Here is a 12,727-nt window from a genome sequence, read left to right as displayed (position 1 = left end):
CCACGTGACCGCTAGAACCCACAGGAGCAAAAGCAAGCCCGGGACTTGGGCAACGACAGCCTGCCTGTACACATGTACGGAGTATACCCAATGCACATGAAATGAATAGATGATTACTTCTTCACGCGGCACTGTATAAAATTCCTAGCAGACATTTCTCAGCGGTGGTAGGAACCCGTTCGATTGGCGGCCCCCTGTGCTGGAAGAGACGCAGCCCGTGAACTTGTAGGAAATATGGCCACCATCCAGCCAACTCTAGCAAACGCAGTTCTTGGACGGGTCCTGCTTGCATCGTAAATCTGTCGATTGATGGAGCAGGCAATGGAAAATATCACTACAAGTCCTTTGGCCCCTACTTTTTATGGCAAACCATGCACCGTGATGCCCCTGAATGTACTCTCAGCAGCGGATGGCGAGTTGGAAGATCCAAAGGGAAGAACCATAGGAGGGCTCCCAACTACCCTCACTTATGGCGTGCTCTGGGTGGAGTCATGGGGTATTATGTCGAGAACAAATACATGTACATTTACGGAGTATGTTGAAGTAGATTGACCATTTACTGGCCTTGTGATAAAGGGCGAATGGCGTATATACGTTGGCCAGCTTCCTGCCTCGCCCGTCTCCCTACAAGCACATGCCCACGCGCTGTGCCCTGCGACGCCTGGGCACGAAAGCAGATATCGTAAAGACACCATGTTCGTCGCCCTGGATTCAACTGACGCTCCATCCACGGTCCACCGTCCCTTGGGGTCCTCGCAATGACTTGTTGAAATTACTTGTATCGTGCGTACGAGTACAGGGTAGGTGCAACGTAGCCAAGCATCTGGAGTACTCGGTTCAGTGGGGTGATTATTCATCCCTCGACGACATACTGTACCTTCCACATGCGTTCGCATGAGATGAATACTTTGGGGGCCATGACGATGTATGTCCGCAGCAATTTTACGGGGAACCTCGATGGAAAGGCGATGGTCGGTCGCATCGTCGTCACGCCCGTTGGAAGGCCAGATTTGTGGCGGGGCGGCGGCGGTACGTGTGGCAGTACGTCAAGTTACTTATACAGGTGCTGTGCATGCTCGCCAACAAGGTTCGCTTCATCGTCATTCTCCATGCACCGACTAGGGAGGTAACAAGACCCAAGATTCACTCCCACAGCCCGGAATGAGGCAGGACCATGGGCTCTGCCAAGGCATAACAACGCAGGCACCAAAACACCCACAGTACAGCACGGCACGTTTGTATTGATCTTTTGCGGTGTCACCTACTTATCCAGTCCAGTGCCACGGACAAGGACAAGCAATAGCTCGGACAATGAGCCCCGATGGATGCCGATCCGTTTCGATAACAAGGATAGTTTGCCTACACATCTGCGTTCCCCATTCGACAAACCGCGACTTCCCTAGCCCAATTGTCGATAGGTTCGGCTACAGGTCGGCCGACCAATTCACCAAGGGATGGCGACTATGGAGGTTTAGGCCACGGCCAAAACCGGCGGGTATCCGTGATAGATTGGGTCACGATCGCATTTTCGCTACAGGGCATTAGAACATGAAAAGCTGTGCGAGGAAGAAGCAGAAAAAAAACGTCAACACTCGTACCTGGTTAAAGGTTTTCTATGTCGAAGGGTTAGTAAATGTAGCGTAATGATGGTATGGAAGAATAGGCCACACTTACAGGCAAGCAAGGCCCGGAGGTGTGCATGGTCCCCGCTACACGCGTGTTAGCTAGATGGTTTAGGTTGAAGGATGAAAACACATATGGGCGCCATCTGGGAAGACCCCAAGAATCGAAGGGATTGCGGAAGAGGAGCATGGGGGGGAGCGCGCCGTGGCTGCTGCTGACTTACGATACAGTCGCTCGCGGACCGTCCACTCCTTCAGCTCCAGAGGATGCTTCCAGACTGGGTATAACACGCCGTTGATGGTTTCGCTGTCTAACACCTTCTTCGAAGGAAACTTTTTCAAACAGTCGAAGCAGGGCGCTTCGACTTCATTTCTCAAAATCGTGTTCGATTGGACGTGATGAATCTCGAAAACGAAAGCTACAAGGATAAGTTGGATGCGTCGGCTATGGAAATGCATGCGATGGAATGAATGGCTTACCTTCGATCTCATACCTATTCTCGTCCAAAAGGACATCAGTGTGGATCGCTTGCAGTATCTGGTATTGTGAGATGCTGCTGATGGGCGCTACCTTCACGCCGAACTGCTTCTCCATATCTATTTCAACTACCTTGGCAGCGCCGGGCACAGGAGCGTCGAACAGCATATGGACTTGAGGATTACTGGCATGAAAACCCGTATCCGGGGAAAAGGTGCCATAGATTTTTTCCGGCGTTCCAGAAGTGTTGCGGTCGTACATATGGACTCGAAGTGCCAAGCGATCGAATGTGTTGGTTACGTCATCCAACAATATGCAATCGGACACGAAGTAGTGATCGTTGAAGGTGCAGTTCAGGTTTTTGGACAATCCACGTCTGCGGACGATTCCCTCGTAAACCGGTTTCAGTTCTTTCGGGTGAGCATCGTAATCTCCCCGATAAAAGTCTGCCTCCTCGTCGGCAGTGACCACATCTGCACCATATTAGTTCCATCGTCGCGGTGACAGTCTTGACCAACGTACCCACTGGCACAGCCAGAGCACCAAGAAGAGATGCGACAAGGAGGAAGGTTGACCTCATTTTGACAACAGTTTTTCGAATGCCGACGACCGGTAAAGCTGCCTATCAGTTTGATACAGTATGGCGATCGTTTCCGCTGGAAATGGCGAGTTGACAACTGGAAGGGACGGATGCTACCTCGGAAGGTCGGGGCATGCTGCCCTCCTTATGTTGTAGAACAAACCACGGTAAATATTCTCTCCAGTGTCCTTTGAGCTTACGCGTTGTTCCGAATACCGGAACTCATCAGACAGCATAAGTACAGCAAACTATGCGATGAGATGCGAGTAATTGCGAGGTTCTCATTATTCATGCCGTGCAATTATCGGGCGTAGACGAGCCGGGAAGCGAGTGGGTACAGAGACTGAGGTAACCGTACCATTGCCAAGTTCCAAAGGTTGGGTTTTCAAGGTACCAAGTACGGAGTAAGTACATGTATATTAAGTACATTAAGAACAAGTACATGTACACCCACTCGCATGAGCATGTACTTACAATGGCAGTATGGAGTAATATTCCGTAACTCATGTGAAACTCTCCATACTTAGAGTATTACATGCTGAACAGTACTTGCAAGTACAAGTACAAGTTCTTCCTTCACCTGTGCGAGTAAGTACATGTACTTGTATTACTTCGTACTTGTCCTTGTACTTGTACCAAGGTACTGTAGTCCAACTTTGTACTGTACAGTAATTACTTACGAGACGACTATTACTGCGTACGGAGGACTCCGTACTCCGTGCTATAACAGGTACTAGGTAAGTTCTCTACTTTCTTGCAGTAAGTACAACTGCACTTTGGGGTGCAGGTATTGGCGACAGCAGATTCCACCTTGGCACTTGGCTCTCCTGCAATCGAGTGACTGTAAGTAAGTAAGTAATACCCCGTACAGTTCTCCGTACTTTCTCCGCACTTTCTTATACTTACTTACAGTGCATACTTACAACGTAGATGTACTTAATCGTACGCGTACTCGCACCGTACTTACAGTGCACCCACGGAGTGCAAGTAGTTGCAAGTACTTATTTAATCACAGTACTTGCCAGTACAGTACGGAGTAAGCACGTGCATTGGTACTTAGTGACAGTAGCAGAAATAGTGGAACTCTACGGAGTATTACTTGCTTCCTGGTACTTGTAGGTGGATGCGAGTTATTACCTAATTCTGATGCTCTTCACGAGGACCTCTCACCACCTCTGCTGATAGTGTCTCGCCGAGAAAGTTGACTATTGAATGCAAGTCGTGTCCTGCATGCTCGCAACACCCAAAATAGGGGGATCGCACGCAGGACAGGCAAAGCCTTTGGCGCTGATGGTTGCCGAGAGCAGAAAAGCAGCTCCTTTCTTCACGAATAGCCAGCCTTTCGTGGCCAGGTTTCCAGTTGGGTTGTCCAATCGAGGCAAGGGATCGGACAACTGTAGTAGCGTCGCACCATAGTTGTGCAGTACATGATGCATGACACATGGAGTTGATGGCTGTCGTCCGACTTGGTTGCCAAGCGGGCAGTTGCCATTGAGATGACTGTACAGTATATTTCCGCACACTTTGGTAGTTGGGCCAGCTTCTTATGTCAGGCGCGGTGCAAGTAATGGGAATGCGAGTAAGTCGACCGCGAGTACGGAGCAGGCATGGCGGCACAGGTATGGTAATTACAAGTATGTACTCAGCAAGCGGATGGTCACTTAAGGAGTACTTACTCACAAATGAGGGCAACCATCGATTGGGCAAAGCTCACGGAGTACTCCGTACGGAGTTGCAATCAATGGATAGTTACCTGACGCCGTAGGAAGATCCAGTAGGTAATACTTGTACTACTGAACGTACTTGCATGTAAGTACTGTGCTTGAGTAGGTGTCGCCAAAACGTGGTTTCGTCGGCGTCGGCGAGTGGCCAGACAGATCGCTAGCCGCACATGCCATTCATGCTAAAATCCAATCCTTCCAAAACTGCCTTCATTTCCGCAAGTGCAGCAGTTGCCGAGTATTATTTCAGTTTGGAGACGAACATGGCTGCCAAAATTGTGCCATAGTCGACAACAGACGTTCATCGCCCAATCTTCTGCGTTTCAGCACGAGGCACATGTCCACCTCTACATGAATCAGTGACAACAACGCTCGCGAGCTGAACCTGTCTCATCAAGGGTTCTGGCGCATGACGACGAAATGGTCTCCACGTGCCGATCGAGAGTGCATGTGAGGGCACAGATAGATGCTTGGCTTTCGAGTTGCATCATAGGCCTTCGCCAGAGCGCGAGCGTCCTAGATGGTCATGGCGCGACGGCATGGCGGCAACGCTCATGATGTCTTGAACGAAGGAATTGTATGCCTGTCAAGGCCGCACGTGTTCGACTTGTGCAAAGGCGTGAGCATGATGGTGAGTGCGTCTTGAGATTGACCTCTTGTCTGAGTGGGAGCGCCAGTCATGTATGCATGTTGGAGCCTTCGAGGGCGATGCCACAAAATTGTACGGGCCGGCAAGGAATGGAAGCAAGTCACAACCGTGCACGCTGCTGGTGGTGCGATCCGGCTGCTCGAGGCTACCGGGACAGGATGCGGAAGCAAACGCGGGAGCAAGATGGGTTGTGAAAGAAACGAGGTTCATAACACGGTACTTCGATGACCGCCTGACTTGGCGCTCGTTCTTGGTGCCGCACCGTCGCTTTCTTCATGGTCCGCCAGACGGTCAACGCAGTCGGCGGTTCGTAACGCCGACAGGCTCTAGTATAGGCCCGGGAGAGCGTGTTCGAAAAGTCCTGAGGCACCTGGCTACGCATCGAGTGCGGGTGTACAGGAACAAAAATCGTTCCTCTTCAGCGCCGAGATGGGTGCCCATGTGAAAGGGCGCGGCCATTTGCAACTCCAAATGACCTGGACCTTTGATTTAGCCACGAGCATGAGAGGAACGAACGAACAAACGAACGAATCTTGCGCGTTGGACGTTGAAGGTTTGGAGTTGAATCCTGGTAGATCCGATCGGTTCCTGCATGGGACTGGACCAGCCAGACGGACAGACAGACCGGCGGCACAAATGGAAACATATCGCAAATAGCACCTACCAAGTCCAGCCACATTGACTGTGGCGCCCATTTTTTGTGGCTGGTTTGGTGCAACAAAACATCAACGACGCTGGCGGGGGCAGAGGCCAAATGCAGTCACCGCCCGGCAGAATTTTCCATCACCCATTCATCCAACCCCACCCATCCATCCATCACGGCCATAAGCACTCAACAGATCCAACAGCTGGCCGCCGTTGAGCTTCCTCCATCAGGTGGCATTCTTATCAGAGCCGGGCCAATCCTTTTGCCCGCCATGCCACGAGAAGCGGAGCCGTCTCTCGCGGAGAAGACGTTTGTGTTGAAGGCGCTCGAGGAAGGCCTGCGGCTGGACAATCGCAAATTCGATCAGTTCCGGTCCATCGACCTCACATTCGGCCATGACTTTGGCATGGCAGAGGTCCAATGTGGCAAGACGAGGTACGTACGCCGATTTTGAATTCAATCTTGGCCTTGGGGACCCCGTCTGACGGCCGGCCGCCGGCAGAGTCGTCGCCAACGTCTCGGCCGAAGTGACGGTTCCCTACGCCGACCGGCCCTTTGACGGCATCTTCACCATCACATCCGAGCTCAGCCCGATGATGGCGCCCTCGTTCGAGGTCAACCGGCCGACGGAGGAAGAGGTGCTCCTCTCGCGCACGCTCGAGAAGACGATACGGCGCTCGGGTGCCCTCGACACCGAGTCGCTGTGCCTCATCGCCGGCCAAAAGTGCTGGGCCGTCCGCGTCGACCTGCACGTCCTCACCCACGACGGGAACCTCGTCGACGCCGCCTGCCTGGCCGTCATCGCCGGCCTGCGCCACTTCCGCAAGCCCGAAACGAGCATCGAGGGCGAGGCCCTGACCATCTACACGGCCGCCGAGAGGGAGCCGGTGGCGCTGAGCTGGCTGCACTCGCCCTTTTGCGTCACCTTCAGCTACTTTGGCGACGACGGCGAGACGGCGCTGCTCGACACGAACTGGCTCGAGGAGCAGCTTCGCATCAGCAGCTGCACCTTTAGCCTCAACAAGCACGGCGAGATCTGCCAGGTCTCCAAGCTCGGCGGCAGCGACATCGACGCGCCGGTGTTTGTCCAGTGCGCCCGGACGGCGCTCGCCAAGTCCAAGGACCTGTCCGACCTCGTCGACGCGAAGCTGGCCCAAGATGCGAAGCGCCGAGACAAGGGCGGGCTCATGGCAGAGCTCACGGCCGAAAACGAACGGTAGGCAGGAGCGGAAAGCAGAGGCACGGATTGCATGACGGAGGCGGCGCACGCATTGTTACCGTAGATCAAGAATGAGGCATGATGATACCCCCCCAACCCAACCCAACCCAACCCACCAACTCAACCCAACCGAACCCAGGCGAGCCCAAGCGATGGGGAGAACGCGGCTGCTGCATGTCGAAGGCGGGCCAACCCAAGAACGTCGACGACGCAACGACGCAACGACGATGGGGACCAAAACCATCAGTATGTCTCCGAGACGCCGTGCCAAACGACATGTCCCCCGTGCCCTGGCTCATGGTCGCGACCCGGACCGGTCGACCCGGACCGGTCGACTACCGCATGAGGGGCGGCCTGGACTCCTTGTTCCACTGGACCCGGGTCCGCACCCAATCGACGGCTTCCCTCACGCCGTCGCCGGTCAGGGCGCTCATGGCCAGCACCCGCGAGTCGCGGATGCTCGCGGCCTTGTCGCCCTCCATGACGCGCTTGACGAGCCCCTCCTTGATACGGATGGTCTCGACGCAGTCCTCGCGGTCCTGCTTGTTGGCGAGGATCAGCAGCGGCACGCCCTCGGTCTCCGAGTGCTGCAGGACGTCCTCGAGGACGAGGCAGCACTCGTCGAGCCGGCCCGAGCTGTTGTCGTGCTCGAGGGTGCCGTCGCCGATGTCGGTGCTGTCGATGATGAAGACGATGGCGTGGCAGCTCGCGTAGTAGCTCTGCCACAGGTTGCGCAGCGAGTGCTGGCCGCCGACGTCCCACAGCTTGAGGTACATGTCGGGCAGGCTGATGGTCGACACGTTCTGGCCGACCGTCGGCACCGTCTTGAGCTTGGCCTCGGGGCCGCTGGGGTTGAAGAGGGCCTTGACCTGCTCGTGGAACGTCGTCTTTCCCGCATTGTCGAGGCCGAGGAGGATGACGGAGTATTCTGCGAGGGGAGACGCCAGCCGTCAGCGCTTGCACCACGTCATCGTCCCGACTTGAACGCAGAGGGGAGAGGAGCGCAGGCTCGCTCGCTCGATGGAGCGGAAGGGAACCGAGGCTCGGCCGACGGAGCGACTGACCTTCTTTGCTCGTCGCGTAGAGATACAGGCCCTTGCAGAGGTGGTACATTATTGACGTCGACGCTGCTGCCTCCTCCGGGATGCCGTCACGAGGGCCGCGTTCATCGGGTGGGTTGTTATTCCCGAGTTCTCGGACGAAGGAGAGTTGCCGTCGAGTGGAATGGAATCTTCGCGAACGTGGCGTGGTCTCGTTTGAAGCTGCCGTGCGGATGTCGATCGGAGATTGTGGCCCAAGATACGGCTGGTGGTGGCTGGATGGCGCGCTGGCGTCTGCGGGAAGGCGATTGATGATTGCTTTGATTGATTTGAAGGGAACAAGTCCCGGCTGCCGTTGGCCAAGGTCCCTCTGCTAGTGCCTACAGTAAGTAATACAGCAGGTATCAAACACCCTGCATGCCCGCAATGCTTGCCCGCGCCAGCGCAGAGTCATTATTGCTCCGTACAAGTATGGAGTACAAGTACTTACTTGGGTGAGCGCGTGCTACGTGTGGACATGTAGCGAGTACATGCGTTGGTATCCATCAAGCTTGACGTTCTTCACCCCGCCCAAGCTGCCGCCTGCTAACCATGCATGACCTAGCACGCGCTGTAGCGCGGTTCGCGCCAAACGTCGCTACGTGTCTACAATAGCCCGTCGGCCATGGCCAAGATCCATCATTCACCGGCGATTTCTTCATCCTGTTGTTCTTTCGTCCCATTGTTGTCCCTTGTACCCTTGCAAGGAGGCGTAGCCATGTCGGAAGGACAGATGGCCTTGGCTGCTTGGCGCCGGATCCGACGAGAACTGGGTGAATGAATGTGCATGATACATTCTTTTAATTCGGTAATAATACCCATGGTACGAGGTCGAATATGAAAGGGCGAAAAGAATCTAATACCTAAACTTGTACCGCCAAGTACGGAGTACATGGTGAGATCCGATACCCAATGCACTACGGAGCAATGTACAGTACAACGGGATCATGTGTACTCTGCACTTTGTACTTGCATTCACTTACATGTATTACATGTACTGTACTGCACTGCACTGCACTGTACTCCGTACTTACTTATGTGCACATGCAACTACTTGTACGGCGTACGTATTTACATACTACATACTTACAACTACATGTCCTGATATGCACGTGAGTACAGTACTCCGTGCTTTGGATAACTACTAGGTATCAACTAATTAATACAGTACTGTACTTTACTTGGTACTAGCCTATCTGGTGCTCTCCGTACGCCAACGGATACAGCACAGAGTACAGAGCACATGGCACGAAATCATGCAAGTCTTTCCTACACCTTTCGTCCGTCGGCAGATGGGCAAACGAGACGACAGAGACATCAAGATACTTGACAGCTCGTACCGTAGTGATGCTGTAGGTGTACGAGCAGTAGCTACATGCATGTATTACATGCTACTGCTGTATGCTTCAACTCTCTGTGACATGCATCGCCGTCGAAAAAATGGATACGGCCTTGGTTCGGCGTGTCATGTACCAGGTACCTGCCCACCCGCGGCCGCCATGGCTGACGAGGAGGTACTGGAAACCCTCGGCAGCAAATGCCTCGAACCCGTGTCTTCTCGCCCCATTGGGACGGACGGGGAGTGATAGTGCAGCACGAGACTTTACACGTCACCCAGCCGCCACGAGTCGACAAAAACGCAACATTCGGACCGGACCCAAGGCCAGCTCTGCTCTGCTCCGGCCATTCCACCTTCTCAACTACTTCAACCTCCAGATCCCGACCCATCCATCCGCCACCCTTCCCCTGCTGCAGGCCAGCCTCGCCGCTGCCGATCCGACCAACAGCCCATGCACCTCTTGCCGATGTCGCCCTGAGAGGCTCGTGAGCGCCAAAAAGATTGCGACGATGCTGTCCTCCGCCGACGTCGCCGACATGGGCCTCCAGCTGCTCGGTGCGTTGCCATTCCCTCCCTCCCTCGATCGCCTCTCCAACCGTGCCTTCGACCGCCAGCACAGGATGCTAACTCGCCTCGTAGCGCGACGATCCCAGGAGGTAGACCCTGATGGTGCGTTTGGCTCGACGATGGACGGACAACCTCCCTCCGTCCCCCTCCATCCTCCTCCATCCCCCTCCATCCTCCTCCATCCCCTCTTCTCCCCCCAATTGCCCCCGTTACCCCCGTGTCCCCCGAGGCCGAGTCCACCGGGGACGCCGTCCAACGATGTGGATGCGGATGCTGATGCGGAACAGAGGGTGACTCGGCCCAAAAGGAGCTCTTTGCCGCCTGGGCCCTTTTCATATCCATCATGCTGCTCATCGCCGCCTTCTTCACCAGCTACATGCTCCAGATGAAAAAGGTCACCGCCATTCACGAGACCGTCATCTCCATCTTTGCAGGTTCGTCCGTCCTGGCCCGGGCTACCCTCCGCCCATCCTGGCCCGGGCTACCCTCTGCCCATCCTGGCCCGGGCTACCCTCTGCCCATCCTGGCCCGGGCTACCCTCTGCCCATCCTGGCCCGGGCTACCCTCTGCCCATCCTGGCCCGGGCTACCCTCTGCCCATCCTGGCCCGGGCTACCCTCTGCCCATCCTGGCCCGGGCTACCCTCCGCCCATCCTGGCCCGGGCTACCCTCCGCCCATCCTGTCCCGGATCCCCTCTGCGCTCTCTGCTGACGCGGCCTGCGAAGGAATGATCGTCGGCCTCACTCTTCTCGTGACGTCGGGTGATTCGATTCGAAACCTCATCAGCTTCGACTATCAAATCTTCTTCAACCTCCTGCTGCCGCCCATCATCCTCTCATCCGGCTACGAACTCCACCAGGCCAACTTCTTCCGGAACATCGGCACCATCTTGACCTTTGCCTTTGCCGGCACCTTCCTCTCCGCCATCGTCATCGGCCTCATCCTCTGGCTCTTCACCATGCTTCCCGGCTCGTTGGACATGACCTTTGTCGACGCCATCTCCGTCGGCGCCACCCTCTCCGCCACCGACCCCGTCACCATTCTCGCCATCTTCAACACCTACAAGGTCGACCCGAAGCTGTACACCATCATCTTTGGCGAGTCCATCCTCAACGACGCCATCGCCATCGTCATCTTCGAGACGGCCCAAAAGTACAACAAGGGCGAGGCTGCGAGCTACGGGTTCCTGAGCTTCTTCGAGGGCACCGGCATCTTCCTCCTCATATTCTTTGGCAGCTTGCTCATCGGCGTCATCGTCGGCGTCGGCACCGCCCTGCTCCTCAAGTTCACCTATCTCCGGAGGTTGCCCAAGATTGAGAGCTGTCTCATCGTCCTCATCTCCTACGCCACCTACTTCTTCTCCCACGGCGTTCACATGTCAGGTACGGTAGACGCTCCGACCCTACCCCCACCCTCTGCCTCGTCGGACCGACGCTTACCAAGCACGCGCAGGCATTGTATCGCTTCTCTTCTGCGGCATCACCCTCAAGCATTATGCCTATTTCAACATGTCGAGGCGCACCCAGCTCACGACGAAATACATCTTTCAAGTCATGTCGCAGCTGTCGGAAAATTTCATCTTCATCTACCTCGGCCTCGCCTTGTTCACCGACAATGCGCTCCAGTTCCAGCCGCCGCTCATCATCGTCACCATTTGCGCCGTCGTCGCCGCCAGATGGGTCGCCGTCTTTCCTCTCTCGAGGGCCATCAACTGGTTCATTCGCTACCGCGCCAGGAGAAGAGGCGCCGAGGTCAACGACGAGCTGCCGTACAACTACCAGGCCATGCTCTTCTGGGCCGGTCTCCGTGGCGCCGTTGGCGTCGCCCTCGCGGCTCTGCTCAAGGGCGAGAACTCCTATGCGCTCCGAGCGACCGTCTTGGTCGTCGTCGTGCTCACCGTCATCATCTTCGGCGGCACCACCGCCCGCATGCTCGAGATTCTTGGCATCCGCACCGGCGTCGTCGAGGAAATCGACAGCGACGATGAGTTCGACATTGAATCCTTCGGCGGCGGAGTTCATGCGAAGCGTTCAGGCAGCGCTTTGGGCTACCAGCCTCGGAAAAACGGTCATGTCGCACTCTCCAACCTCGAGGTCCGGGGCTCCGCGGCCTACGTATCTGGGCACGCGTCTCGCGCCCGCTCCGGAACGCGGAAAACGCGAAGCCTGAGCCGCAGGAACTCGGGCATCCCCAGTCCGCACGAAATCGAGCGCGCCGACCTGCTCAGCCGCTCCGCCGTGGAGGAATCCGAGCTCGGGAGCGACATTGACACGTCCGACCTCCCACCCCCCGCTCGCCCCTCACCTCGCTTCCGGGACACCTCCAGCGTGCCGCCCCTGGCCGATAGCGCGTTCATGAGCCCGACCAGCGAAGGCTCCCACCACACGCCCATCACCGCCACGGGCGCCATCAGGCAGCTCTGGAGTGCCGAGGACCCTGCCGGCCTCTTCCGCCAGCTCGATGAGGACTTTATCAAGCCGCACTTGCTGCTCCATAGCGGTGGTGGCGGCGGCGGAGGCGGAGGCGGTAGTGGTGCCGGTGGTGCCGGTGGAGGAGGAGGATCAGGAGGAGGAGCCGGAAGTTGATGAGCAGGATAGACAGCCAGTGTTTGCATCACGATGGAATAGACGCGAGTCACACGAGATGACCACATTTCGAGCAGGCTGGGTGGTGTCACTCGTTCGTGCACATGGGCTATGATTTGGCGTTCATGTCTGCTGTGTACCTAAAACCCTTTGCTCGCGCAACCGAAAGTATATACAAGTCACGCATGCAGGCATATATCTTTGCCGAGTTTCTTTCCCCGACGAGGCGGCCACGCTTCACT

At 56.0% G+C, this 12,727-nt stretch overlaps 3 protein-coding genes across 3 annotated transcripts; 2 read left to right on the top strand and 1 right to left on the bottom strand.

Annotated features, from left to right (window-relative positions):
• Nucleotides 1–1,471: 1,471 nt before the first annotated feature.
• On the bottom strand, nucleotides 1,472–2,680 carry DCS_02906 (uncharacterized protein; the record flags this gene model as incomplete). The annotated part of the gene is made up of 6 exons (XM_040800231.1): nucleotides 1,472–1,531; nucleotides 1,599–1,613; nucleotides 1,675–1,709; nucleotides 1,847–2,041; nucleotides 2,103–2,573; nucleotides 2,623–2,680. The coding sequence occupies 6 exons, from the start codon at nucleotides 2,678–2,680 to the stop codon at nucleotides 1,472–1,474; spliced, it is 834 nt and encodes a 277-aa protein (XP_040661114.1).
• A 3,287-nt stretch (nucleotides 2,681–5,967) lies between these two features.
• Nucleotides 5,968–8,267, top strand: DCS_02905 (uncharacterized protein; the record flags this gene model as incomplete). The annotated part of the gene is made up of 3 exons (XM_040800230.1): nucleotides 5,968–6,131; nucleotides 6,199–6,912; nucleotides 7,055–8,267. The coding sequence occupies 3 exons, from the start codon at nucleotides 5,968–5,970 to the stop codon at nucleotides 8,265–8,267; spliced, it is 2,091 nt and encodes a 696-aa protein (XP_040661113.1).
• Nucleotides 8,268–9,434: 1,167 nt separating this feature from the next.
• On the top strand, nucleotides 9,435–12,485 carry DCS_02904 (sodium/hydrogen exchanger 3; the record flags this gene model as incomplete). Its single annotated transcript, XM_040800229.1, has 3 exons — nucleotides 9,435–10,002; nucleotides 10,188–11,282; nucleotides 11,353–12,485. The coding sequence occupies 3 exons, from the start codon at nucleotides 9,435–9,437 to the stop codon at nucleotides 12,483–12,485; spliced, it is 2,796 nt and encodes a 931-aa protein (XP_040661112.1).
• Between the last annotated feature and the right edge of the window lie 242 nt (nucleotides 12,486–12,727).

The sequence above is a fragment of the Drechmeria coniospora genome, chromosome 01 (genome assembly GCF_001625195.1).
Source record: "Drechmeria coniospora strain ARSEF 6962 chromosome 01, whole genome shotgun sequence".
Taxonomy (NCBI): domain Eukaryota; kingdom Fungi; phylum Ascomycota; class Sordariomycetes; order Hypocreales; family Ophiocordycipitaceae; genus Drechmeria; species Drechmeria coniospora.
The sequence above is the reverse complement of the archived record's forward strand: the minus strand, read 5'-3'. Positions and strand labels throughout refer to the sequence as shown.